Genomic DNA, 26,589 nt, shown 5'->3' on the forward strand with positions numbered 1-26,589 from the left:
AACTGAACGTGTAGTTTATATTCAACTATATTAATTTTTTCTGCCTTAAGTTTATCAAACTGAATGTGTGGCGCGAATCAAACGGGTGTGAACTCGTGCGAATACTTGTCGTTGATTAATATGCGTAAACAGTTTTAATTAAAACTTTAAGAAGATATCATTAATTCAGGTATATAATTATAATTATATATGTTAATATAAATTTTTTCAAAAGTTATATATATATATATGTAATAACAATTATTTTTGAATGTATTCATATCGTGAGTTAACCTCTACGTACCGGTCTTTTAAGAGTGAAAAACCATTATTGAAGAAAATAGTATATAAATATGTATTGTTGGATAATTTAAATAATTTTTTAACTAATCTATGAATTTAAATATGTAATCTATAAATAGATATCTCAATGTTTTTTATTATAATACATTGTTCTCGTACAACTTATTTATTTCAGATACTGAAGAATAAAACGTTAAGAAAATGTCACTTGCAGAAATGGAGCCGCTTAAAATACATTTAGATGCTTTAGAAATGGCTGGGAAAATGGTTGATAAACATATCACTGCAGATAGTAATTTTCCATCTTTAATTAATTTAATGCGATGTAATATTCAAGGTATGTAATATGTTATAATACATATTAGATTTTATTATTATTTAGTATTATATTTTATAACTAATTAATAAAGATAACATTTTAATAGGTGGACCAACTGTTAGTGGTCTAGACGATCATGATTATCCAAGTTTAAACGGATCATCAATAAATTTGACAAATATAAATCAAATGAAAATACATAGTAAAATTCCGTTGCCATCTGAAGTTATGGAACATTTTGGCCGTATCCTTATAATATTTTATATGTATCGTATATTATATATTTAAATATTTTACAGTCATTTTTATTTTAAATGTTTATTATTTCTTTAATATTTATTTAGATATGCAATGTCATTGTATGATGGGTTTATTCACAGAAATTTCGAAAGCATGGCTTACGATTGACAGCGATATTTATGTGTGGTCATATGAAAACGAGTACTATTTATTATTTTCCTGATAATAAAATAATGAAATACATTAATTGTTTATAATTGATAAATTCTATCTTCTAGAGCTGATGTTGCATACTTTGATGGATTGAACGAGACTATTATAAGCGTTGGCTTAACCAAACCAAAACCAGGCATATTTCAAGGGTATGTCAAATATCTGTTAATTTTGACTACAACAGTTGAAATAACTATACTGGCAGTAATACTGAATGAGAATGATAATGGTAATATATTTCTTCTTTTGCTTTTTTTCTGTTTATTAATATCCTCTTTCATACATGTTTTATGTTCATATACAATGAAATCATTTTATTAACAGGTAAATCAATAGAAATGCAATTGGTACCAGAACCCATTTTTACTGTCACTACTGATGGTATTGGTATAACCACCATTGCCAATACCAATAATGGTAGAATTTTTCTTGGTGGTAGAGACGGCTCATTATTTGAAATATGTTATCAGGTAAATATATTTACAAATTAAAGAAAATAGAAATATTGAAAATATCATTTTCATCAAATAAATATTTGTATGTTGTTTACAGGCAGAAAGTAGTTGGTTTAGTAAACGTTGTAAAAAAGTTAATCATTCTGAAGGGCCATTATCGTTTGTAATACCTTCATTTGTAACTATGGCTTTATCTGAAGAAGAAGCAATAATACAAATTTCCATAGATGATTCTCGTAACATTTTATATACTTTGGGAGACAAAGGTACTATTACCGTTTGGGATATTGATAATGGTGGTGCATCCAAAGTTACATCATTTTCTCAAAGTTCACTAGTTCAAAATACTGTTCATGTTGTCAAGTATGTAATTTTGTATATTTAATCCTTTGCACTCCGAGCAATTTTTAACACGTTTCAGCAACTCCGGGTTATTTTGACCATGACCACTTTCAACTTTCGTTTTTTCGAATTTTACGCTATAGACAAAAATACGATCGAAAGAAATGGAGCAAGCTCGGTCACAAAACCGATTACACACATTAAACGTGTGCCGAAACATTTTCCTACCCGAATAAAGATACAATGTTGCCTCTAGATACCGGCGTGCCATGTTGCCGCAGCGGCGACAACGGAGCTATCAGCTTAGATATCAATGTCGCTTCAGCGGCGACAACGGAGTGCAAAGGGTTAAAGTTCTTTTACAATTTTTATAAATACTCAAGAATTATATATTTATATTTATTTAATAGAACTCTTGATAGTAATAATTTTCGACCTCTGGTGAGCATATCTGCTATAACAGAAAGTGAATCGATACATTTGAATTTGGTTGTGGTGGCAGCTACTGGAACACGCTTTTATTTCTGTTGCACACCACCTTCAAATCCATCGAGCAGACCGCAAGGACTTCAATTAATACATGTCAGATTGCCACCAGGTTATGCTGCCAATGCTCCAGTAACAAGGCCGAAAAAAGTTCAAATGGCGCATTATAGAAAAGGTTGATTAATTTAGAACTTAATAAAATTTTATGAACATTAATTTGTTTAAAAATATTATCTTCATATCATTTATTTTTTTTGTCTACAGGAACATTAATACTTGTCTGTGGTGGTGACACAGAAAGTGCATGGTGTTTAAGTAACGATGCATATCCTTTCACAAATTATTTAGCTGAAACTCAAAGTATCCTACCTCTTGATAGTCCTGTGTGGGCAATGGCAGAAATTATTGGAGAATCGGCTATGAATATGGAAAAATTAAGCACTACACAAGGAGAGCCACCTCTCCTTGTTAGACAACACATGGAACCACCTAGAAAGTTTATATTTTTAACAACTCAGGTATTAAAAATAAATAAATATATTATTTATAAAATCAATTTATGTGTGTGTGTGATTCTTTTGTATCTGATAATTTTGTTTATTTCTTCATAGGGTGCAATAATTTTAATTCAGGTACGTCCTGTAGATATTTTAAGGCAACTTTTGCTAGAACAACGTGGACCTGATACAGAATCAGTGCGAGCTTATTTTCAATCGCAATCTCCAGAACAAGCATGTGCAACATGTTTAATTTTAGCTACATTAGAATCTTCTCAAAACACCCAGGTATTTTATAAATATATTTATTGCAATTTATATAATGATAATAATAATATATCAAAATATATTTTCTTTTTTTAATTTTAGTTATGTGAATGGGCAGCAAGAGCCTTTTTCTTATATGGTGGGCAAAAAGTATCAGGGATTATTCCTACAATTGATAGGCATAGCAATTTTCCTAATATACATACAGGTATTATTCAACATATATACACTCTGATATAAATAAGCAGAAAAAGATTAATGGTTGATTTTTATTTTAGCAGGAGACCTACGTTCATCGACACCTAGAGTACAAATTTTTGATACAAGACCTCAAACATTTAGGCAACAACCACAAATGGGTCTAAATTCTGATGTTACTTTACAACAATTTTCAGCAAAGCACGGAGGTTTATATTTGTATGTAGGAAGAATACTTCGACCTATATGGAATTTACGTTGTATAAAACAAGAACTTGTAAACAATAAAACTCAGGTAACTAAATAGAAATAAATTAATGTGACCAGATAATATATTGATATAATTCTTGTATTATATTATATAATATGTTACAGATATCTAGTACAATTCCACCTAATCAAATAAGATGGATATTAAATCATCTACAGGCTTTAAGGTTTTTTCTTAACAAAAATACAAATATTACTAAGCAGTATGTATCATATTACACATAAGTCCTATAAATTTAATATAAGCTGTATGTATATTTATCAAATTATTATTATTATAGACATAATAGTGCGAGAAGTATCACGGATGAATTTGAAACAACGTTACCTAATCTTTATCAAGAACCTATAGTAGAGGAAAGAAATTCTTTGGATGCTCTAAAAGTTTTTATTACTCATGCTTGTGAGGTGTTAGGTTTATGGGAGATTTTATGCGAGAACCAATTAAATAATATTATTAATTGTCTTTCTAAGGTAATTATCGTTTGTTGTGTAAGGTAATTTTCTTATATTTTTTTTCAAATCACCAATTTTGTTTTCTTTCCCCTTTTTCTTAGGATCAAATTAGTCAATTTTCTACAGCTACATTTAGGGATCTAATCTTAATTGGACATGAAATATCATCTTTACTTATCATTCATTTAATTGATAGGTATAACATATATGTTATATGGACCGTTTATTTTGAAAGTGGTGTAAGTCCACTTTCTCTTGTTTCGAGGAAATTAAAGATTAGCATACCAATGATTACTCAATTTCTTTTACCGACCAATTTTATATTGTACAAAACATGGGCACTTTTTAAGAAATTAAATATTAACTAGTTATCCATAAAAAGTTTACATTATATTAAGCATAAATTACGTGATATATCTTTTTTTTTTCTAAATGGACTTACACAACTTTCAAAATAAACGGTCCATATATATTATGTATATACATAAAAAATTGTAATTTTTCAATTACATTTAATTATAAATATTTTTAGTTATCTTGGCGACAATGCATCTGTAGATGCAGTAAGTTCAAGATTAAGAGAGGTTTGTCCAAATTTGTATAGAAGTGAAGATGCAGTATGTTCAAAGGTATGCTAATTGTATGTATATATGTATTATTTTTATCAAAATAATATTGTGGAATATTTAAATTATAATATTTAATCTATATTTCTATATTTTATAATAATTATTATTTTTAATAAGCATATTTAAAACAACCAATTGTAGGCAAATGAAATAATATTGAAAGCAAAAAATTGTAAAAATTCAGATGAGAAACAAGTTTATTTGCAATCTGCATTAAAGGTAAAGAATAATATATATTTCTTATTTATAAAGTTTAACTTAATTTCGATATAAACTAACTATTGATTTCATATGCAGCTGTGTAAAGAAGTAGCACCAAGATTAAATTTGAGTGCAGTGTGTCAGCAATTTGTGGCTTGTCAGTTTTATACAGGAGTTCTAGAATTGTGTATCTGCTGTGCAAAAAGAATAGATCCTCATAATGCTGCATTACATTTTTATAAAAATAATGAACCTGTAGAAGATCAAGAAGGAAATATGGCTTATATAAAACGGTATGGTATTTTAATCATTTTTATTTATCAAATAAAATGACGTGATTACGAATAACAGATTTCATATATGTACATATATAAATATATATCTTTTTTTATTACAGATTGGAAATTTACAAAGAATTTACTTCAATGTTGGATCATATTTTTAATCAGAACATGTCAAGTCCGTTAACACCAACTATACCAAGTAAACCGGGACCAGCTCTAGATAATACTTCCGCTATACCAATTATACTTACAAAAGACATAGTAAGTTAGTCTAAAATATGATATGTTAATGAAATAATAATATGTTATATCAAAAGTCGTAGAGACAGATGGAAAAATAGATGTTGTATTAGACATACATATAATGTACTGTTTGTTTCTGAGAAGAAGTCTCTGGGAGTAACACAGGGGCAAAAGAAAAGACTCATTCGCCTCGTCTATTCCCATCTTTAATACTTGCAAGTCCCAAAAAGTAGTATCTAACAATTAGTAAAAAAGTCGTAAAATCTCTTTATTTAAGATGGACACATTTATGTTTCACGATCAACCGTAGATAAAAAAAACATTTAACCATCTACTCCAATCAGATCCACAAGAGACTGCTCTTTCTGACAAGGGACTTCTTCTCACAAACGGACAATATATAAATCTCAAGTATGTTTTATTACATGTACATTTCAATAGTATTAACAATATAACATTTTTAACTTAAAATAATGTTATACTTTTAGTTATATGAGATTATAAATGATGCATTACATTCCCCTTGTGAAATACTTCATACTGCGGTATATATATGGATGATTGAAAGAGGACTACACGGAGAACTTGTTGCTCTTGCAGCATCTTCATTAGAAACTTATTTGAGTCGTGTTAATGCACCAGAATTACTTTGGCAATTTTATGAAAGAAATAAAAATCATGCTGCTGCGGCAAAAATTTTAGACTCTTTGGCTACTAAACCTTCGTACGTATTCATACATTTTAATATTTATATTTAATTTATGAACAGTTTATTTAATCTATGTAAACTAGTTAAAGTCTAAATTTAATATATCATTATAGTTCAGAAATATCATTGTCAGAAAGAGTAGAATATTTAGCACGTGCAGTTGTTTGTATGCGAAGTGATCAAGCTGGTTATGCACCTTATCTTGGAATTTTTTTACGTGAATTAGAAGATAAATTAGAGGTTGCTAGGATACAACAACAAGTAAGTTATATTATCTATCAAATACAAATAATCCATTATTTGTACCTATATATAGATATATAAATGATATTTATATATTTTTTCATTATTTAATAGATACTAGATACGATCTGTAGCCAGCAACATATTTTCGATCCTGTAACTGTCCGTGATGCTAAGTTAAAGTTGAATTCTTCGCTACTCGATATTACACAGGTTTGTAAATTTAATAATATTTGTATTAATAAAATATTAATGTTAAAATTGACAATTCGTGTATTTCTTTTAATAGCTTTATGAGGAATATGCAGAACCTTTAGAACTTTTAGAATGTAAACTTGCTATAATTCATTGCTCTGGACACCAAGATGCAATGTTAATTCAAGGAATTTGGACTAATATAATCAACAATGGTATTTATTTTTAAGATACATATATAGAACACCTATTTCTATTTTAATATTATTAAATCTTTAATTGCATTTTTAATTTTAGAATTAAAAAATGCTGAAGCATCATCTCCAGAAGATAAAATGGCGATTCTAATGACCAAAGTTAAACTTCTTGGACAAGAATATTCGGGATCACCACATTGTTTTCCGATAGGTAGGCAATCCAAAAACATATGTGAAAAATATTAAAAATTTATTAAAGACTAATTAATCAAATACATTAATTCCTCTTTCAGAGTTCTTAATAGAACAATTGGAAATAAAAGCATGTAAATTAAAAACTTCCAATAATTGTATTATTACAATGTTTTTAAAGTTAGGTGTATCGATGGAAGATCTTTTAGATTACTATGATAAGTATGTATAAAATTATTGTGATAAGTATTTCTGTTTAATACAAAATTAAAGTAATATTCATATTATGTAATTACTTTACATTTTTTTCTTTTTAGGATGATTGGAAAAAATACACGTATTTGGTTAAACAAAGGAAATGAATTTCATTTAATAGATTCTACTGCAAATTTAATCAATTACATTATCCAAAATCAAAACATTTCTAATGCTTTTAATAGGTAAACGATTTTATTCTTATAATATAAAAAGACCATTTTTTTTTTTTTTATTTATTTAAAATTAACATAAAAGAAGTACTTATCTACTATTTTCCCTTTTTCTTTTGTTTTCAGAGAAAAACTAATAGTTAAGTGCCAAGATGTTGTCTCTAAGTGTCTAACAATTTTATTTAGTAAACCTAATAGCGAACATCTAATAGCAAAACTGAGATCGATGCGAATGTAAAATTGATAAATAATTCACAGTAGGTACAAAATAATATAATGCATAAATAAGTATTTTTTTGGAGAGCTGGACATTTAACACAATAATTTTAAACAAATGTACACCTTCTTAAGATAAGAGCCATATAACTACTTACTGTTATCAAACAGTATGACTGTTTTAAAATTTTTTGTATTTTTTAATGACAATTTTCTTCCAATATATATTATCGAAATATTTTTGAAAAATGATTGAATGTAATAAAAACTGTTTATCATTTCTGCTCATTTTTAGGACACAGAAACCTATTATCCTATATTAACCTAGAATCCTACTTCCTAAGGAAGAATATTATGGCAAAAGAAAAAGATCATGAGTGATTTTGATATAATATCAATATTAATATATATATATGTATATGTATATGTATTATGTTTCAATAAATATTTTTTTGTACGACTTCTTCTTCTTCAGCTTGATATTTATTATTTAATTATAACTAAAATTATTGTATTATTCCTGTAATAACAATAGCAGAGTGATATAATACCTTACACACATCAACCTCATGATATCCACATTATGTCATCAATTTGTGGATCACAATTCGTAAATGTTATTTAAAAAAAAAAAAAAAAAAAAGAAGCTGAGAAAACTAAAATATAATAATAAGACAGATTGCACTATGCAAGATATAATACATAATTAGCATAATACACAAATTCAATGAAATAAGATAAATTGAAAAAGTATTACCTGTGCAATCCATAAATTAGAAACATTTTGTATATTCGAGTATATCAATGATAATGAAAGCATATGAAAAAATTCTAAAAAAAAAAAAACAGAAAGGTAATAAGGAAAACGTCTTCTGCCCCATAACTATGCTATGTCTGTCCAATAACTATTTTCAAGAAGAAAAACACCCATAAATAACCACATCGAAATATGAAAATAACATGTAATAATATCATAGTTTAGAATATTACGTGACATACGTGGTTGATATACAAGGTGTTTTTTTTTTATGTAATAGAGAAATGATCTAAACATAACTTTGGTTTAAACGATTTATCGATTAACTGTTCTTACACGCAATTTGAGATATTGTTTGAGAGCTATATGTCTCTTATAAATAGAGCATAATTGAATTTTATTTGTAGACTATCATTTTTATATTAACAATAACAACTTCAGTAGTATCAATTTTGTTGAAGAAAATTGTTAACTAAAACTGAATCGATTGAAATCGAAATTACACAGTACAGAAGGAAAATTATCGATCATTATTTCCTTGACACTCTAAATAACAGTTAAGTAACATATTATACAAAGTTGATATCTCAGATCGATATTAATATCCATAGCTTTCAAGTAAATTCTCGGAGTTGTTCATTGCACTATGGATTTCTTTGAGCAACGATACTACGTATTAAATAAACGTTTCCTGTCTTATTTTGGTATGTGGCCATTAGACAATTCTATAAAAAGTAAATTATTATTCTATTTTGTTATATTTATCTTCTTTACTATGTACGTGCCAGAGGTAAAAAAATATATGCATTTACAGGATGTCCCCATAGTCGTTTTATCAAATTGAAAAATTGTAATCATTTTGTCAGCAAGTATTTAAAATAATCGCATAATGGACTCATACTTTTTTAATAACACTATAACTGAAGGTTTAAATAATAAAATGAAAAACAAAATATTCTAACTTTATTAATAAATTAATATTTTTTTCTTATATATTTTCTTTTTCTTTTTCTCGATTAAGCGACTTTTGGGTCATCATGTAATGTAAATCAATATAATATAAAACAAACAAAATCTTTCTATATAGTATGTCAAATTTATGTTTATTATAAAGTTATTCGTAATATCTATTTTTTTATTTTAGATAATTAAAATAATTGAATTAGGAACAACTGATATGGATGCTTTCATTGAATGCATACCCCCTATACTGGTGATTAATTGTTCTATGATAAAAGCATTTAATGTTGGTTATCATATGAATCATGTAATGTTATATATTTTATAATTTAATATATACATGTATAGTATGTGTGTATTGTTTATATTAAAATAAATGATACAGAGAGAGTATATATCTCAGTTTATAAAATATGATAAATATATTTTAAATATTTATTTATTTATTAATTTATTTTAAAATAATAATATTTTATTTCATTCTATAAACATTATTTAATATTTCATAGTTTCAAATGCTTTTAAAACATATCGAAAAAGATTGGAAAGGTTTAACGGATGTTAAAGAAATGGCAATTCTTTCAACATATTCTGAATCCGGCCGTAAATTAACAATATGGTATACGTGTATGTTAAAATTAATGATAAATATTTCAATTGATACAATATTTAATATTAATATTTTTTTTTATGTTCTATTCACAGTTTACATAAGTTTGACAACTGTATTATATTTATCATTGCCTTTATCACCGGTCGTTCTTAACATTGTATCACCGTTAAACGTGTCACGAAAAATGGAGCTTCTTTTTTGTACGGAATATTTCGTAGAAGAAGAAAATTACTTTAATGAAATTTTATTCTACGATTATGCAATTACAATATTAGTAGTTGCAGTTTTAATTGCAACAGACTCACTGTATATAGTATATTCAGAACATGCTTGCGGTATATTTGCGATTTTATCGTAAGTTTTTTTCAATATATTCATATACGCATCTTGTTAAAAAAAGTATGTCATTAATATTTACAATCATTTTTTGGTAGCTATCGATTAAATAATGTAGGTAAATGCAAGAATGTCGACGAAAGATATGACAACAATGTGTTTAATAAAAAAAAGTATTATAGTTACGATGAGATACAGGATGAACAAAATTATCAAGAGCTTTCGTTTTGTGTCAAAAGACATAAATATGCCATTGAGTAAGTAATATATTCTTTTGTTCTTCTATCTCTTCTATATCCTACTTTTTTTTATATACATATATTGATAACAAATTAATATAAATATTTTACGATATTATTTTAATACAATCATTGTATATTACTACTACTGATAACCATTAGAAATGAAAATTGTACTAACTGACATGCAATGTGAGTTCAATTATTTTTTAAAGATACGTTGGATTACTCCAAACATGTTACGCAGAATCTTTAATGGCGTTATTATTAATTAATGTATTAGGCATAAGCATTACAGGAGTTCAAGTAAGTACTTCGTAAGTTTTTCGTAAGTTTTTCCACACATTTTTAACTATAAACGAATTATACATCCTGTTTATATATAAATTAAAATAAAAATATAACAAAAAATTTGTTCTATAAAACTATTTTCTATCTGCAAAAGAGACAAAGTTATAATTCGGTTCAATTAATGAAGATACCCTATATATTTTTTATTTAAGATTTTTCATTTTTTTGTTCTTATTTTTTTCAGACTATAATCAATATAAATAGTTTGTCAAGTGTATTTAGATTTGGTTTTTTAACGCTAGGTGAAGCATTTCATCTTTTTTTCTTAACACTACCGGGTCAAAGGATAATTGATCACAGTCTTAAGGTATTTGAAGATTGGTAAGATAATTGTAGAGAATTTGTAAAAATGTAAATAAATTAAATCTTATAAATAAAAAAATATATATATTTTATATATTTTTATATATTTAGTTATGAGTCATATTGGTATGCACTTTCCACGAAAGGCAGAAAAACACTTGGTTTAATATTATTACGTAGTATGACACCGTGCCAATTAATGGCTGGTGGATTATATTCTATGACATTAGAAAATTTTGTTTCGGTAAGAATTTTTATTAAATAATATAAAATATAATATTTTTATATATTAACTCTTCATATTTTTTCTCTTTTTTTTCTTTTTATTTATTTATTTAAAGTTAGTTCAAACGGCTATGTCTTACTTTACGGTATTATCATCAGTACGATAAAATCGTATAATTTCTACATAAAAGTGCAACCATAAGCAAATTTAGAGCCATCATTTCGGTAAAAAATTTCTATATATTAAAGTTAATAATTAATTGTAATAAAATTGTAATAAAAGAATTTTACAGTAATAGAAAATATTTAGAAATATATATAAAATATGTATTAATATATACTATATATATTAATATATAAAAATATATATATATATAAATAATATTTAAACAAAAAAAAATGAATTTTTAAAATAATATTAAAAAATTACAAAATATGTTTAAAAGAAAAAGATAGAGAGAGAAAGAAAGATACATAGTAAAATACAGAAAACAAACATTAAAACGACAACCATACCAATTAAATTAATTAAATATATAACTATCTTTCTTAGTTATATAGTATGATACATAGTAAAATACAGAAAACAAACATTAAAACGACAACCATACCAATTAAATTAATTAAATATATAACTATCTTTCTTAGTTATATAGTATCTCTTTTATCAATTTTATTATCAGACAGAAACACCGACATAGATATCTGAGGTCATTAACTTTGATAATAATAAATTATAATATTTCCTGGTTTTCTATGTGTTTATTTATTTAATTCTATTAATAATTTAAAAATAATATGTCTTCCAGAAATCTTTTATATATCTAAAAAAGAAAAGAAAAAAGAATTATTATTTCACATTTTTTCGTGTTTATAAAACAATAATTAATAATATTTATGATCAATTTTTATCTCATACATAAAAGTAATGTCTATGATATGGAAAAAATGAAAGAAGGAGGTGAGACCAACCTTAAAAAGGATAAGTAATAATTTTAACAAAGTTAATAAAACTTTATATAAACAACTTTCGCGACTAATTGCAAAATAAATAGTATAATATATAGTCTTGCCTCTTATTACTTTGTAATTACTATGATATTTGTCGATCTATATTCGAAAATTACATTTCTCCGTGAAAACGATAGAACTTACGATTCAGTAATAAGTTTGACAGTAAATTAGTACGTTCTTACCAATATTTTATACACAATCAATAAAAATTATAAAATATTTTTAAATTGTTTGTGTCGTCAAAGTTAATAAAATGGATTTATTCGACGATCCTTTATATAAAATTAATAAATTTTTATTATGTTGCATTGGTCTTTGGCCATATCAACCTTTCATTCAACGAATTACTATACATACTTTCTTAACTATTTTAATACTCTCCCTTGCTATACCACAGGTATCATAATTAATTATTTATATTATTACTTTTAATTAATTATTTATATTATTACTATTATTACTTTTATTATAAAATATCTAATTAATTGTGTATATATATATATATAAATAAATATGAATATATACGTTCTTCTACATATATATACTACTATATAAATACAAATAGATATTCAAATTATGGGATGTTTTGGACAATATAGACACTACGATTGAATGTTTGACTCCTCTTTTAACTGAATCAATGATTATATGCAAAGGATTTAATTGTAAAATTAATATCCACAAGGTAAAAACTTTATTGTAAATTACTTTAGATATTTAGTTTAATAATTAATATTTTTGTTTAATAGATGAGAGAACTTTTGAAACAAGCGCAAATGGAATTCCAATGTTTGATCAAAGAAAATGACGCTGTTATTTTTAAAAAATATATTGAAGAAGGTAAAAAGATGACTATTGCATATACAGGTATACGTTAGTTTTTATTTTCTTTTATAAAAATACGATGAGAAAATATCTAATATTTTTATACTCATATATAATTAAGTATAATAAAGCTGATTTGTTATTTTTTATATATTTTATTAATTATTTTTTGTTTTATTACAGTTTCTATGTATTTCGTAGCATTAACATATATAGTATTACCATTAACACCTAAAATTCTTGACATAATTATTCCTCTGAACGAAACACGTCCGATAAAATTCATATTTTATACAGAATATAATGTCGACGAAAAAAAATATTTTTGGTATATTCTGATGCACGGATATGCCGTTTCCGTTGCAAGTATCTCAATTTTGATAGCGACTGATACATTAATCGTACGTTATGTGCAACACGCTGTTGCAGTCTTTAACGTTATTGGGTATGTAATTATTATAATAGTAAAGGTATAAATATTTATATTTATATATATATTAGGGTGGGTCAAAAAAATGACTTTTTTTTTTTCAAGTGCCACGGAAAAATGGGTTGCTAGACACCTTAAAACAATTCTCACCAAATATGAGCTCTTAATTTTAATAGGAAGATCCTCCGCATCACAGTTTTTTATTTTTTTTTCAGTCTAATAGATTAAAATTCATACCTCATCATTAATTGATTGTACAGAAAAATGTTCTAGACGAATTTTGTAGGAAATTTAATGCTCTATAAAAAAGGTATCTTATATTTTTTCCGTAAACCTCACCATTTGAATGATATTGAAGATTTAAGTTTGATTATTTTAAGACAAATTTCATTTTTGTTTATGAATTTTATAACTCGACAATAAATGACTATTATAAAATGCGCAATACAAATTTTTATAGGAAATTAACTGCTCTATAAAAATGATGTCTTATGTTCTGGCGATTAAATTAAGCGTTCAAAAGATATTCATCATCAAACTTTCATGTGTACTGATTTTTGTCTCTGAATATCTTGTGAACGCTTAATTTAATCGCCAAAACATAATACACCATTTTTATAGAGCAGTTAATTTTCTACAAAAATTTGTATTGCGCATTTTATAATAGTCATTTATTGTCGAGTTATAAAATTCATAAACAAAAATGAAATTTGTCTAAAAATCATCAAATTTAAATCTTCAATATCATTGAAATGATGAGGTTTACGGAAAAAATATAAGATACCTTTTTTGTAGAGCATTAAATTACCTACAAAATTCTTCTAGAACATTTTTCTGTACAATCAATTAATGATGAGGTATGAATTTTAATCTATTAGACTGAAAAAAAATAAAAAACTGCGATGCGGAGGATCTTCCTATTAAAATTAAGAGCTCATATTTGGTGAGAATTGTTTTAAGGTGTCTAGCAACCCATTTTTCCGTGGCACTTGAAAAAAAAAAAGTCATTTTTTTGACCCACCCAAATATATATATATGCTTTATATGATAATATAAGAATATATATATTATCTTATATTTATTTTAGGTACCGATTACAAAATCTTAAGAAATATGTTAAAAAGGATAACGAAAGTAATAAAAATATTTCAATCAATGATAATATTCATTGTCACATCATTAATTGTATGAAACAACATCAAAAAATATTACAGTAAGTACAAACGAAAATTCGTTATTTTTAATTATAAATATAATTATGAAGTAATTGTATAATTATATATTAGATTTACAGATCTTCTTGAATCTGCTTATAGTTTTCAAATATTCTTTGAAATTTTCATTAATATGCTATTAATGAGTATTACTGGAGTACAGGTACTATATTTTTAAAGTTATATTAATGCTAATATTTTATACTAAAATCTGTTTATAATTATTAAATTTTCAGACTGTTATGAAATTAGGAGAACCGGACGAAGTCATTAGATTAGGTTTTTTCTGCATAGGTCAGACACTTCATTTGTACTTCGTAAATATTCCAGGACAAAAATTAATTGATCACAGTGTTCTTTTAACTAATTCTGCGTAAGAGAAGAATTATTTTTAAAAATATGCTTATGATTTTAATTTTTGTGTTTCTATTTATGTAATGTTTCCTAGTTATTTTGGAGAATGGTACGACGTACCACCAAAATCAAGAAAATTGTTATCGATGATTATACTGAGAAGTTCAAAACCTTGCAAATTAACAGGTGGAAAAGTTTTGGTATTATCGATCGAAAAATTTAAAAACGTAAGTATATATTTTAATTTTTATAATAGATACTTTCTATTATAAATATATTAATATGTATATAAATTATGAAAATAAAATATGAAGTATTAGCATTTCAATTTCAAGGTACTCCGAGCATCTATATCATATTTTACAGTACTTGCTTCATTGAAAAAATAATCTAATATTGATGGGTAACTTCATCACTATCGTTAATACAAAAATTCTCATTGGAATGATATTGCTTTCCAAATAACAATAGAAATAAGTATATTTTATTTTTTACAGCTATATATTATATAATATAACACTGAATATTTTCAATGTATGAATTAAGTACTTTATCAGGTTTTTATACATCGCGCACATTTTTAAATATTTCAAATGAACAAATGTAATAGTAAAATAACCAATGATAATAGAGATGTAAAAAAAATACGTAAATCAAATATATATCATTTTATCAATTTAATCTCATTAAATCAATTTTATAGAGTAATTAGAATAATGTGTTATGTTTAATATATATTAAAAATAATTATACATATTTATTAAAAGAATTTGATTTTAATTCTAAATAACAATCTCAATTGTTAAAGTATATCTTATGTGGTATTGGTTGAAAACTTACCACACACCAATCAGAAACGTTCTTGTAAAAAAGCAACCTAAATTCTGATTGGTTACTCATGAATGACATATACATATGAATAGATAGAAAAGGCAAGACTCGGACAACATGCAATCATTTTCATTGGTGTATCATTGAAGGTTAATTTTTGTTCTGCACCAATATCTTCGGCATACATCAGGGTGGGTCACGTTGATATCGTCGTTTATTTACTGCTTAGGATTGTAATTTTTTTTTCACTTTCACTCATTGATAAAATATATATATATATATGTATATGTATATGTATATATATATATATATATATATATATATGTATCGATATACAATATAAACGTGTAATAAAGTTAAGATTTTGTCAATGTCATAATATATAAATGGTGTTTTCGAAAATGAACGCTATTAAATAGGTTCGTCTTTTAATCATCTATAAATTGAACTGACAAAAATTAGATATGATAATATTTACAGTATAGGATAGTAGTCATACTTGTTATAAAGTTTAAATATCGTTGCATTTTATCTACATATACACATATAGTATATAAATATATCGATAAAATATCAATCGTGCTTTTTCTATTAGAATTTTAGCATGGCTTCATTGTCCTTACGAGTATTACAACAAAGAAAAACTAATTTGTATTTAGAACGTAAAAACATCGGCAAATTACAGGTATGTGTTTTCATTATTATTATATCTTAATTTTAAATGTTATTATTTGATTCTTGTGTTTATATTTTGTCTCCTTTATCTTCTTTCTACAATATTTCACACAAACACGTTTTCATATATAAATCTGTAAATTGATAATATGATAGAAATTTATCTACATTTATCAATGTCTTTAGTAATTCGTTCTTCGATAAGTAATTGTTATCAACACGGTTTCCCATTTCTTATAAAATTTTTATCAAATCTAATTCTTCAATTTTATGTGACTTTAATATATTTTTTATTTATGTTTGATATATTTTAATATATTCATATTAAATACTAATTATTATATCATATTCATAGGATAGAAATGTTTATTCTTAATAATCAAAACTCTGAATATTTTGTCTTTTCAATATATTGTGTTTCATAATATGACAGATATTATAATAAAACTTGTATTGCTCAGAATATTTTTATTTTATATATCATATATACTAATTTTTTTCTATATTAAACAAAAAACTTATTCTTTTTTTACATATAGTTTTGCAGATAATGTGTACAGTTATTGCAGCATTTGATCCAACCACATATTGTATTTTGGGTGAGCGATAAGTCAATAAATGATGATCTGTTATATGTGTTGATTATTATGCTATTATATTTGCTATAATTTCTTGTTATAATCATTTTGCTATATTAATATGCCACCTGTATTACCACTAACTGATAAGCAACTGCATCAACTGGTAAGTAAACACATATGCGTTTAGTAAAAAAATAGTTTAATTATATAAATAAATAGAACATATATGTAAAGCTTAGTATAATACATATAAATATATATAAAATATTTCTTTCTACTGATTTACATTTGTATTGTAGTATATTTATAATGAGATTAATTAAGTTCATATTGTTTGTATTATTATAAATAATAATATTTATTTACAGATCATTAGTATTGGAAAAGCAGTGAATCCAACTGAAACTCCTGTTAAAGAAAAGCATGTACGCAGTATCCTTTTATTTAATACGATACTAAGAAGTATATTAACTTTTAATATAATATATATATATATAGAATGATCCTTATTAAATAATAGATGCTATTATCAGCACATATCAAGATAAAAGTGGTTCTATATTTTGGACGTTTATACTACGGCAACCTTTATTTGAACATCAAATCGTTGCGTGGAAATTTTGCCATGTTTTACACAAAGTATTACGAGAGGGCCATCCAAAAGTAATCAGCGATTCCCAAAGATATTATGGTAAATTGGAAGATATTGGAAAACTATGGCAACATCTTCGGGAAGGTTATGGCCGTCTTATTCAATTGTATATACGATTATTAATTACAAAGTTAGATTTCCATAAACGCAATCCACGTATACCTGGAAATCTTCAGGTTACTGCCGAAGAACTCGAAGCAATTGGCGAAAATGATATAAATATTTAGTAAGTTTTTTTTCTATAATATAAACAATATTTTCTAAATCTATACATCATTTATATATTATTCTTTCTCTTTTCTTTCTTTAGTTTTCAAATGTCAGTGGAAATGTTTGATTATATGGATGATATTTTGAGTTTACAACATACAGGTATTTTTTTGACTAATATTTGAAAATAATAATAATAATAATAATAATAATAATAATAATAATAATAAATATAAAAATAATGAAAATTTTACTTACATTAATAAATTACAGTATTTGGATCATTGGATATGTCACGTTCAAATTCAATGACACCATGTGGACAATGTCGACTTGCACCATTAATTCCGTGCATTCAAGATGCATCTAAATTGTATGATTATTGTGTTAAAATTTTATTCAAACTTCACGGTGCACTGCCTGCGGATACGTTAACAGGTCATCGCGATAGATTTTCAAAACAGTTTCAAGAACTGAAAGGTTTTTATAATACTATTAAGCATATGCAGTATTTTAAACATTTAATAACAATACCATCCTTACCAGAGGTAATTTGTTTTATTAATTTATTATTAAATAATAACTACACACACACACACACAATGACAGTTATAATAAAAATATTATATTCTTCTAATCACAGAATCCACCAAATTTCCTAATACAAGCTGAATTAAGAACATATGTTACACCAATTGTTGTACTACCTCCGGAGGAATCATTGGATAATGAAACCGTAGTTGATAGTCTTATTGATACATCAGATACAAGTTCATTACCAGGTGATCAATTGGATTCTTCTCGGAATGGATCTATTTCACCCGATGCATTAACAGAAAGGTGATTATCTTTGATAATCATTTATACTTACAAATGAATTATTTATAAAGTTACTTAAAAATTACTTTCACATAGTCATATGATTAAAATTATTACAGAGATAATCTTATTAAACATTTACATCAAGAAAATGGACGACAAAGACAAGAACTACATAAATTGCTTACAGATCATCAACGCATTGTTGGAGAACTTCGAAATCGTATTTTAGATTTGGAATCTGCTCTTAGTACCAAAGTAAAATTTTGTCATAATTTTATACACATTAAAGATAATATAGATTAAAATTATACAACTCTGATTATATATTATTTTCTACTTTAGGGAAATGAAATTGTACATGAAAAGCAAACAAGTCAAGAAATAACTAAACAAAAGGAAGATATGTTTGTTCAACTCCAGGAGGTTAAAGGTATATTAGAAAACAGTATTTGTATTTACGAACATAACATTTTATTATTATTATTGTTTTTTTTTATTATTATTATAGAAAAAAATAGAATAGTCGAAGAGAAGTTTCACAAACTTAAAGATATATATTCAAAACTAAGAGAAGAGCACATTGATTTAATTAGAAAGGTATGCATACAAATGTGATTTGAAATATTTTGTGTTTCATTTCTTTGCTTTTATTTTTGTTAACTAAATATATTGTGCTTAAAAAGAAAGCTGATGTAGATAAACAATTGGGTGGAGTAAAAATACAACAGGAGCAATCGGAGCGCAGAGCTGTTGAAGCAGAACAACGTTTACAGGAATTAATACAAGGACAAGCTACTGCTGAACAAGAAGCACAAAGAGTTGCTCAAGCGAGAGCAGATTTAGATGATGTAAGAAAAGAATTTGATGCTGCTAAAACTCAAAATTTGGTTAGTATAAGACTATTAATATTTTTTATTTATCTTAAATATTATTATTGTCCTTACAATGGATGAGTTAATATAGCAAATAAATAAAATTATACCTTTAAAATGGTATTTCAGGCTTTAACAGCAAAGATAGATTTTATCGCATCTGAAAAGGCAGCAGTTGAAGGTAGTCTTCACGATTTGTTAGCACAAAAAGAAGAGTTAGACCAAAAAATAATGAATTTAGAATCCGAAACTGAACGATGGCGTAACCAAATGAAAATAGATGCTGATACTACTCTATTTGAAATAGTTTGTGAGTTTTTCGTATATTTTCATAAAAATAATATTATAACAAATATATTTTATAAAAATTAACAAATCGATATATATATTTTTTAGTGAGCTGTATATGCGGAGCAGAGTCTATCTTGCAGCATGCAATGCATACGATTGACAATCCAGCAATAACAGCTGTAACTTGTACACCAGATTACCTCAGAGAATTAGTTAATCCAACATTGGATTCGCTGGATGCTTTAGATGCATCATACAACAGTTATGTAAGTGATGCTACAAAGGGAAAAATGTTAATTCGCAGTACAACTTATGCTGCTTATATGCTTGCATTATACTTGATACATGCCAAATCTACTTCAAACACAGCAACAGATATTGTCTTTGGTGATAGTAAGTCTTTCTGCATCAAATTAAAATTATTAATTCAATATATTTATATTAATCGATACAACATTTTTTCTGGTGGATAAATAAAAAAAATATTTCTATATTATTCGATAATTCGTTATAATAAATAAAATATTTTTCAAGGTTTAGTAGATGAATGTAAACAATTAGGATCACAAGGTTTAATGATGCTAACATATATCAAAGAAAAATCACCAATGACTAAAGAGCAAATAATCAATGTTAAAAATCAATTGAAAAAAATCTCAACTATGAGTGAAAAATTATCTAATGCTAAAGGAAATGTTGAAGCTATTGGTGAATTAGTAGAAAATGAACTTTCTAGTATGGATAAAGCTATAGAAGAAGCTGCTAACAGAATGCAAGTAAGAAACTAATAGTTCTTTTTTTTCTTTCGTACACATTAATAAATTACCTTCCATCAACAAAATCATATAATTTTCTCAATCAATCTATATATTAGGATATGCTGGATAGATCCCGTGCAGCAGATTCAGGTATAAAATTAGAAGTAAATGGAAAGATTTTAGACTCTTGTACAGATTTAATGAAATGTATAAGAATATTAGTTAAAAAGTCCAGTTTATTACAACATGAAATCGTGAGTCAAGGAAAGGTTAGTACAGATCATATTTTACGAATGCATTGATTTATCATTTTTATTTATTAATAATCATATTATATTAATATTTACTTCATATAGGGTACAGCTTCTGCTACAGAATTTTACAAACGAAATCATCAATGGTCTGAGGGTCTTATCTCTGCTGCAAAAGCTATTGCCATGGGAGCCAATTTCTTATTGTAGGTATTAACAATATAGAGATTATTTAATTATTAGAATAATTTATATTTTTGTGTACTTGTTTGACAGAGAAGCAGCTGATAAAGTTGTAGCTGGTTCTGGAAAGTTCGAACAATTAATGGTCGCTTCGCAAGGTATTGCTGCATCCACGGCACAACTTGTAGTTGCGAGTAGAGTCAAAGCTAATAGAAATAGTAATAATTTAGCTGCACTTTCTGAAGCGTCCAGAGAAGTCACACAAGCTACGGCTAGTGTTGTTGCAACAGCAAAAAGTTGTAGCCAACTTGTGGAGGAAACAGGTAAGAGAAATGAATTCAACAAAATGTTTTATGCAAAAATGTACTCTCTTATAATAATTCGATACATATATTTTTTTTGTATGGATTTGACTATAACATTTGAAATTTTATAGAAGATTTAGATATATCTAAATTAACATTGCATCAAGCAAAAAGACTAGAAATGGAAGCACAAGTACGTATTTTGGAATTGGAACAAACATTAGAAACCGAAAGGTTACGGTTTGCAGCCTTAAGACGTCACCATTATCAATTGGATAGTGATGACCAATTGGGTGGTTAATTTATATCTAATATGTGATGTGCGTGTGATCAACATATGAGCGCTTTAATATTTCCATTAATTTGTTAATCCAAAATGTCATAAATTTTTTCTCTTTTTTCTTAATAAATTTATATGTATTTATAATATTTTCATAACATTAATGTGTATACATGGTTTAATTAAATACTGTTAGATCAGAAACTGACAGTATCAGGTTTTTAACTGCGTATACATTTGAAACATTGTTTTGCACCAATTTCGTTAGTTGCACTTTACACGTTTAATGAAGAAGTCTGACTTGTATTGAAGTTAATATTCTTTTATTAAATAAATAATAATATATTGCTACATCCTTTTTATCTTTTATGTAAATATATTTAAGATTATATTCTATGTAATACATGTATGTGTGTATTTAAAATATGGAGTATAATAGTAAACTAAGAAAATAAATTTATTAAATTTCTCAAGTTGTGCTATTGCACAAATAATGTATTAAAAGTAGAAATGTACAATTTTGAAGTTATATCAATATTTAGTTTGATCGAAACGAAATCTAAATAATTAATAATAATAAAAATAATAATAATGACAAAAATTGTTATCTTGTGTACTAAATGCATATAAATAAAAGTACAAACAAATGGTGACAAAAGAAAAACAAATGATACGTATAAATTCAAGATCATCGGTACAACTATCTCATCAACATTAATGTACCATCACCTCCACCGAATTTATAATGAGTGAACTCGACTGGATATTCCATTTCTCTAATGCAATTATGTGCATTTGTCATCGTGGATTGCGGATTCGTTTTAATTGACATTATATTTCAATTAAAATCTCATTCCTATTTGGCGTATGGAAAGGGTATAGAACCTCCTAGATTGACCTTTACTGATGACTCATTTATAGGATCATATGTATTCTTGCAGAGACCAGTATTTTGTTGTTTATTTATTTGTTTATTTTTTTATCAATAGAGGAATATACAATCAATTCTCAGTTGAGAATAATAAGTAATTGTTTCTGACGAAATACATTAACATGAGTTGTTATAAGTAATGTTACAAAAAAATATAAACGGTATTTAAACGAAATCTTTCTTGAGAACCAAAATTATCAGATATTGTGGTTATTTACGGCGGATTTAAATTTTATGAAGCCTTGGAAATCAAAATCACAACAAGATAGTTTTAATCTCCTAATTATAATTATTATATGCTATATCGTTTGACTATCTGGTTTATTTGACTTTATTGTAATAATTTCTTAAACTAAAGTATAAGTAGCTTGACCACATTTCGTTTAATCGATAACTTTATTTTATTCGCAGTAATTCGACAAGATCGCTTCTCTGCCCATAGGTATTATTGGACTTGCAATACTTCTCTATGATTGGTCGAGTGTAATAACTGAAAAGTAAATTCAATATTTAGTAATATATTTCCAATTTGATTAGATTTGTTGATTTACGAAAAATATAAAAATAATAGAATATAAAAATTTAATACAATTTTTTAAATGAAATATATTTATTTATTATATTGTATTTACATGTTTTTATTATTTTGTAATATGTTTCTTTTTTGACTCAATTATCATATAGTTTCTTTCTTGAGTTCTACTGCGACGATAGCGCCACCTGTCAGTCAATGCAACGGTAAACTCGAATTCTTCTCTAATGTTTGTGTATATCTCTTTCGTAAAAGGAGGAGTACTTTTTAGAAGGAACGCCGCCTGTGTATTAACGCTTTTTTTAAACATGAAAAGAACTACATACTCTTATAAAAACATTTAATATATTATTAATATAAATAAGAACTTTGTGAAATATTAAAAAAGAACATAAAAAACTTTAGATGTGAATTTTGTTGGAAATATATATACATTAAATATATTAAATTACTGGATGAGCCGTGTCCCAGTCAGCGACAGACAGTCGTGTTGTGTCAACGTAACCCACGGCAGCACTGACGCCTCTTCGGTAATTAACCAAACAAAATGGACACCGAGATAACGATTAAGTGAATTTTTCGACGACTATTTTACATGGAATGTGCAAGAAAATGGGATCAGCGCCTAGTAAACTGTAAGTTTTAATAATTTTCATTGATGACAAATCAGCTGTATATTGATAACATTGTAATCGAAAATTCATGATCCATGAAAATTATACTATTATTCAATATTGAAAGTTATATATTCCGGGTTTCATACAATCTCATTTTCCGGCATCAGATAAATGATTTCATATACATGCTTATATATATATATATCAATGCGCTTCCTCAACATTTAGTTTTTTGAATCTTTCTAACCTTTATCAAGATTATTAAAAAATAAAGGTAAAGCATCTTTTATTTACTTCATTTAGTTTCTAATTTTAAATATTAATTATACACGCCGAATTTTAATTTTTGTTTTATTTATTACTAAAAGTTAAAATTGTTCATGTAGTATGAACATTGTAATCTATTATTGTTCCCGTTTTATATCGTGTATAAAGTTTTCATTATTTTCTATTCTAAAACATGGTATATGTATTGTAGTTATATTAATAATTATATTATCTAAATTATATTATTTTATTAAAATAAATATGACTTTAGAGACATTTTTATCGTCATCTTTTTATGGTAGTTATTACAAAGTGTAATCACATAGAAAAGTTCATAAAACAATTCTTTACATGTCATCAATCATTAATCATTATGTCAAGTTAATCTTTCCTTGATCTATATTTGTATAATATTTTCTGGCTGACGTAAAACAAATTTCATATATATACATTATCTATTATTGAATTGACAAAAAGCATCTATACATACATGTACAATATACATTTAAAAAATAGATATGTATAGAAAAATTTACTATATTAATATACAATATATAATGCCATGCTATTCATTATTGTTTATTATAAATTATATAAATAATTTTCCCATATTTTAAATGATCATATAGTGAATAAATCATTTTAGTCTACATTTACAGGTATTATAAGTGAGCATACAAATAGAAATGCTGCTATTGGTTTAATAATAGCAAACAAGGTAAGTAGTTTTATTCTTAAACATTGTAGTTCTGATTCAAAATGCTAATGGTGATAAATATGTATATTATAATCATTCTACAAAGACGTTAAGACCAAATTATGTAGATTTATAATTGCTTTAATCTTAGTTCGATTATAACACTTAATATGTAATAATTAGATAAATAATAAGTAAATCTCTTTCTACTTTTTTTTACATATTTTATTTATTGAACTCATTAAGTTCATATATTTAATTTTATTATTAACTTACTATGTGATACTGTGTGCATATATAACCTTCCTTAACGTTACTACACTACTACATTACTACACTACTACTACTACTACTACTACTACTACTACTACTACTACTATTACTATTACTACTACTATTACTACTACTACTACTACTACTACTACTACTACTATTACTACTACTACTATTATTACTACTACTACTACTACTACTACTACACCAACTACATTACTACTACTACTACTACTACACCAACTACATTACTACTACTATCATTACTACACTACTATTACTATACTAAATACTACTATATGCAGTTAATATGTAAAATAGATACTACTATATGCAGTTAAATAAATTAATAGCATAAAAAGTATGTAGTAACATAGTAAGTTAATATAATAATTATCTTTCTTTGTTTGAAATGATTATTAGCAATTCACATAAGTTCAAAATATTAATCAACCACGTTTGTTATTGTACTTATTTAATTTATTTGTTATACTCATTTAATTTTTTTTCTATGTCTAAACTACGATCTATATGCGTTAGTAAGTTTTCTTCCCCTATGTAGTCTGTTTTCCAATCTTTGTTCGTTCAGCCATGTCGTACTTTCTCCCTTTATAGTTTTTCCCGAGCATCTTAACGGCATTGTTTCCCTCTCCCTCTTTTTCTCTATCTCTCTCTATTTCTCTTTCTCTTCTTACCTCTCCCTACTTCTCCCTCTTTTTCTCCTAAACATACCCTTCCCCCCTATTATTCGCTCTGTCGTTTTTGTCAAAACTTTTTTTTTTCTATTCGACTGGTTGCTATGTATGTATATAGAATTTACTTTTCGATTTTATCTATTTTTATTTATTTATATTTAAGAAGTGCGTTTAATACACTTATTGAACTCATTCTTTTTTCTTTTTTTTTATATTATTATGCACATTCATTATTATTATTTCATTTATTCTGTAAGAATCGCACAAAAAAAAGAATTAAAAGTAATATTATATGTAATAATAAAAAAATATACAATAGGATGTCAAAAGTTTCGAATTTTGCATATCTTTTTTATTATTATAACAGAGTATGTGTAGCGTATAAATTGCTGACGAGATACACACATTTTAATTTGGCGAACGAACTTTCCATTCTTACGTCATTTTTATGAAGCATGCGATTTTCTATATGAGAGTCGAAGAAAATGAATAAATGCCTTTTAAGAATATTTTAATATCGACGAATCGTTACATTTATCCATATATGTGTATGTATATAAAATGTAATTATCAGACATTATAGGTCTCATTAGTTACATGATTTTAACAATATCGTAATTCTTAGAGGATTATCTCGTATACATTTTTATGTCTATATTCTAAAGAGCAATATAATGCAGGTG

General features: G+C 25.8%; 5 protein-coding genes and 1 long non-coding RNA gene across 8 annotated transcripts in view; 5 read left to right on the forward strand and 1 right to left on the reverse strand.

The window, feature by feature from the left end:
* Positions 1–13: 13 nt before the first annotated feature.
* On the forward strand, positions 14–8,036 carry Nup154 (nuclear pore complex protein Nup154). 2 transcript variants are annotated; one of them, XM_089173065.1, is made up of 28 exons: positions 14–169; positions 458–619; positions 708–845; positions 946–1,042; positions 1,120–1,283; positions 1,379–1,524; positions 1,607–1,872; positions 2,262–2,512; positions 2,602–2,855; positions 2,949–3,122; positions 3,204–3,309; positions 3,383–3,594; positions 3,675–3,772; positions 3,851–4,043; positions 4,127–4,221; positions 4,558–4,654; positions 4,796–4,873; positions 4,952–5,148; positions 5,253–5,400; positions 5,871–6,106; positions 6,205–6,352; positions 6,449–6,547; positions 6,624–6,744; positions 6,827–6,937; positions 7,020–7,140; positions 7,236–7,358; positions 7,473–7,603; positions 7,858–8,036. In XM_089173065.1, exons 2-27 carry the CDS (start codon positions 484–486, stop codon positions 7,582–7,584), a joined length of 3,921 nt encoding a protein of 1,306 aa, XP_089029191.1. In that variant the 5' UTR covers positions 14–169; positions 458–483; the 3' UTR covers positions 7,585–7,603; positions 7,858–8,036. The 2 variants fall into 2 exon arrangements, with proteins under 2 accessions (XP_089029191.1, XP_015171373.2); XM_015315887.2 differs by having other exon boundaries at positions 15–169; positions 3,380–3,594.
* Positions 8,037–9,469: 1,433 nt separating this feature from the next.
* LOC107063630 (uncharacterized) lies at positions 9,470–11,566 on the forward strand. Its single transcript, XM_015315536.2, has 8 exons — positions 9,470–9,586; positions 9,789–9,906; positions 9,985–10,246; positions 10,327–10,485; positions 10,683–10,773; positions 11,003–11,139; positions 11,233–11,365; positions 11,463–11,566. Exons 1-8 carry the CDS (start codon positions 9,497–9,499, stop codon positions 11,511–11,513), a joined length of 1,041 nt encoding a protein of 346 aa, XP_015171022.2. The 5' UTR covers positions 9,470–9,496; the 3' UTR covers positions 11,514–11,566.
* Positions 11,567–13,373: 1,807 nt separating this feature from the next.
* LOC107063660 (odorant receptor 9a) lies at positions 13,374–15,749 on the forward strand. The gene is made up of 6 exons (XM_015315593.2): positions 13,374–13,630; positions 14,703–14,828; positions 14,902–14,992; positions 15,066–15,202; positions 15,278–15,410; positions 15,519–15,749. The coding sequence occupies exons 1-6, from the start codon at positions 13,374–13,376 to the stop codon at positions 15,570–15,572; spliced, it is 798 nt and encodes a 265-aa protein (XP_015171079.2). The 3' UTR covers positions 15,573–15,749.
* A 403-nt stretch (positions 15,750–16,152) lies between these two features.
* Positions 16,153–22,245, forward strand: Hip1 (Huntingtin interacting protein 1). Of its 2 annotated transcripts, none has more exons than XM_089173027.1 (20): positions 16,153–16,205; positions 16,610–16,699; positions 17,259–17,288; positions 17,419–17,433; positions 17,639–17,702; positions 17,791–18,148; positions 18,233–18,294; positions 18,406–18,680; positions 18,776–18,972; positions 19,071–19,209; positions 19,297–19,384; positions 19,463–19,551; positions 19,638–19,841; positions 19,956–20,136; positions 20,223–20,510; positions 20,652–20,893; positions 20,992–21,144; positions 21,232–21,332; positions 21,403–21,632; positions 21,746–22,245. In XM_089173027.1, the coding sequence occupies exons 2-20, from the start codon at positions 16,619–16,621 to the stop codon at positions 21,913–21,915; spliced, it is 2,967 nt and encodes a 988-aa protein (XP_089029153.1). In that variant the 5' UTR covers positions 16,153–16,205; positions 16,610–16,618; the 3' UTR covers positions 21,916–22,245. The 2 variants fall into 2 exon arrangements, with proteins under 2 accessions (XP_089029153.1, XP_089029152.1); XM_089173026.1 differs by lacking the exon at positions 16,153–16,205 and adding an exon at positions 16,238–16,433.
* Positions 22,246–22,842: 597 nt separating this feature from the next.
* On the reverse strand, positions 22,843–23,593 carry LOC149032477 (uncharacterized). Its single transcript, XR_016176731.1, has 2 exons — positions 23,458–23,593; positions 22,843–23,315 (listed from the first exon to the last, which is right to left on the reverse strand). It is a non-coding gene; the product is annotated as an uncharacterized LOC149032477 (long non-coding RNA).
* A 256-nt stretch (positions 23,594–23,849) lies between these two features.
* The window catches only part of LOC107063672 (kismet), a 29,573-nt gene continuing 26,833 nt past the window's right edge, over positions 23,850–26,589 (forward strand). The window contains 1 exon segment of the mRNA XM_089173025.1: positions 23,850–23,992. The gene's annotated coding sequence lies outside the window, so the exon portion shown is untranslated.

This window comes from Polistes dominula, unplaced genomic scaffold (genome assembly GCF_049000335.1).
Source record: "Polistes dominula isolate Pdom_NZ unplaced genomic scaffold, Pdom_raw_medaka contig_22, whole genome shotgun sequence".
Lineage (NCBI taxonomy): Eukaryota > Metazoa > Arthropoda > Insecta > Hymenoptera > Vespidae > Polistes > Polistes dominula.

Coding starts and splice junctions, on each gene's coding strand:
- Nup154 (XM_015315887.2), top strand. CDS start 484: ATGTCACTTGCAGAAATGGAGCCGCTTAAAATACATTTAGATGCTTTA. Junction 3,773..3,850: donor AATACAAATATTACTAAGCA/GTATGTATCATA, acceptor TTATTATTATAG/ACATAATAGTGCGAGAAGTA. Junction 6,745..6,826: donor GACTAATATAATCAACAATG/GTATTTATTTTT, acceptor TTTTAATTTTAG/AATTAAAAAATGCTGAAGCA.
- LOC107063630 (XM_015315536.2), top strand. CDS start 9,497: ATGGATGCTTTCATTGAATGCATACCCCCTATACTGGTGATTAATTGT. Junction 11,140..11,232: donor CTTAAGGTATTTGAAGATTG/GTAAGATAATTG, acceptor TTATATATTTAG/TTATGAGTCATATTGGTATG. Junction 11,366..11,462: donor CATTAGAAAATTTTGTTTCG/GTAAGAATTTTT, acceptor ATTTATTTAAAG/TTAGTTCAAACGGCTATGTC.
- LOC107063660 (XM_015315593.2), top strand. CDS start 13,374: ATGTATTTCGTAGCATTAACATATATAGTATTACCATTAACACCTAAA. Junction 14,829..14,901: donor CAACATCAAAAAATATTACA/GTAAGTACAAAC, acceptor ATTATATATTAG/ATTTACAGATCTTCTTGAAT. Junction 14,993..15,065: donor TGAGTATTACTGGAGTACAG/GTACTATATTTT, acceptor TTAAATTTTCAG/ACTGTTATGAAATTAGGAGA.
- Hip1 (XM_089173027.1), top strand. CDS start 16,619: ATGGCTTCATTGTCCTTACGAGTATTACAACAAAGAAAAACTAATTTG. Junction 19,842..19,955: donor CTGCTAAAACTCAAAATTTG/GTTAGTATAAGA, acceptor ATGGTATTTCAG/GCTTTAACAGCAAAGATAGA. Junction 21,633..21,745: donor CCAACTTGTGGAGGAAACAG/GTAAGAGAAATG, acceptor GAAATTTTATAG/AAGATTTAGATATATCTAAA.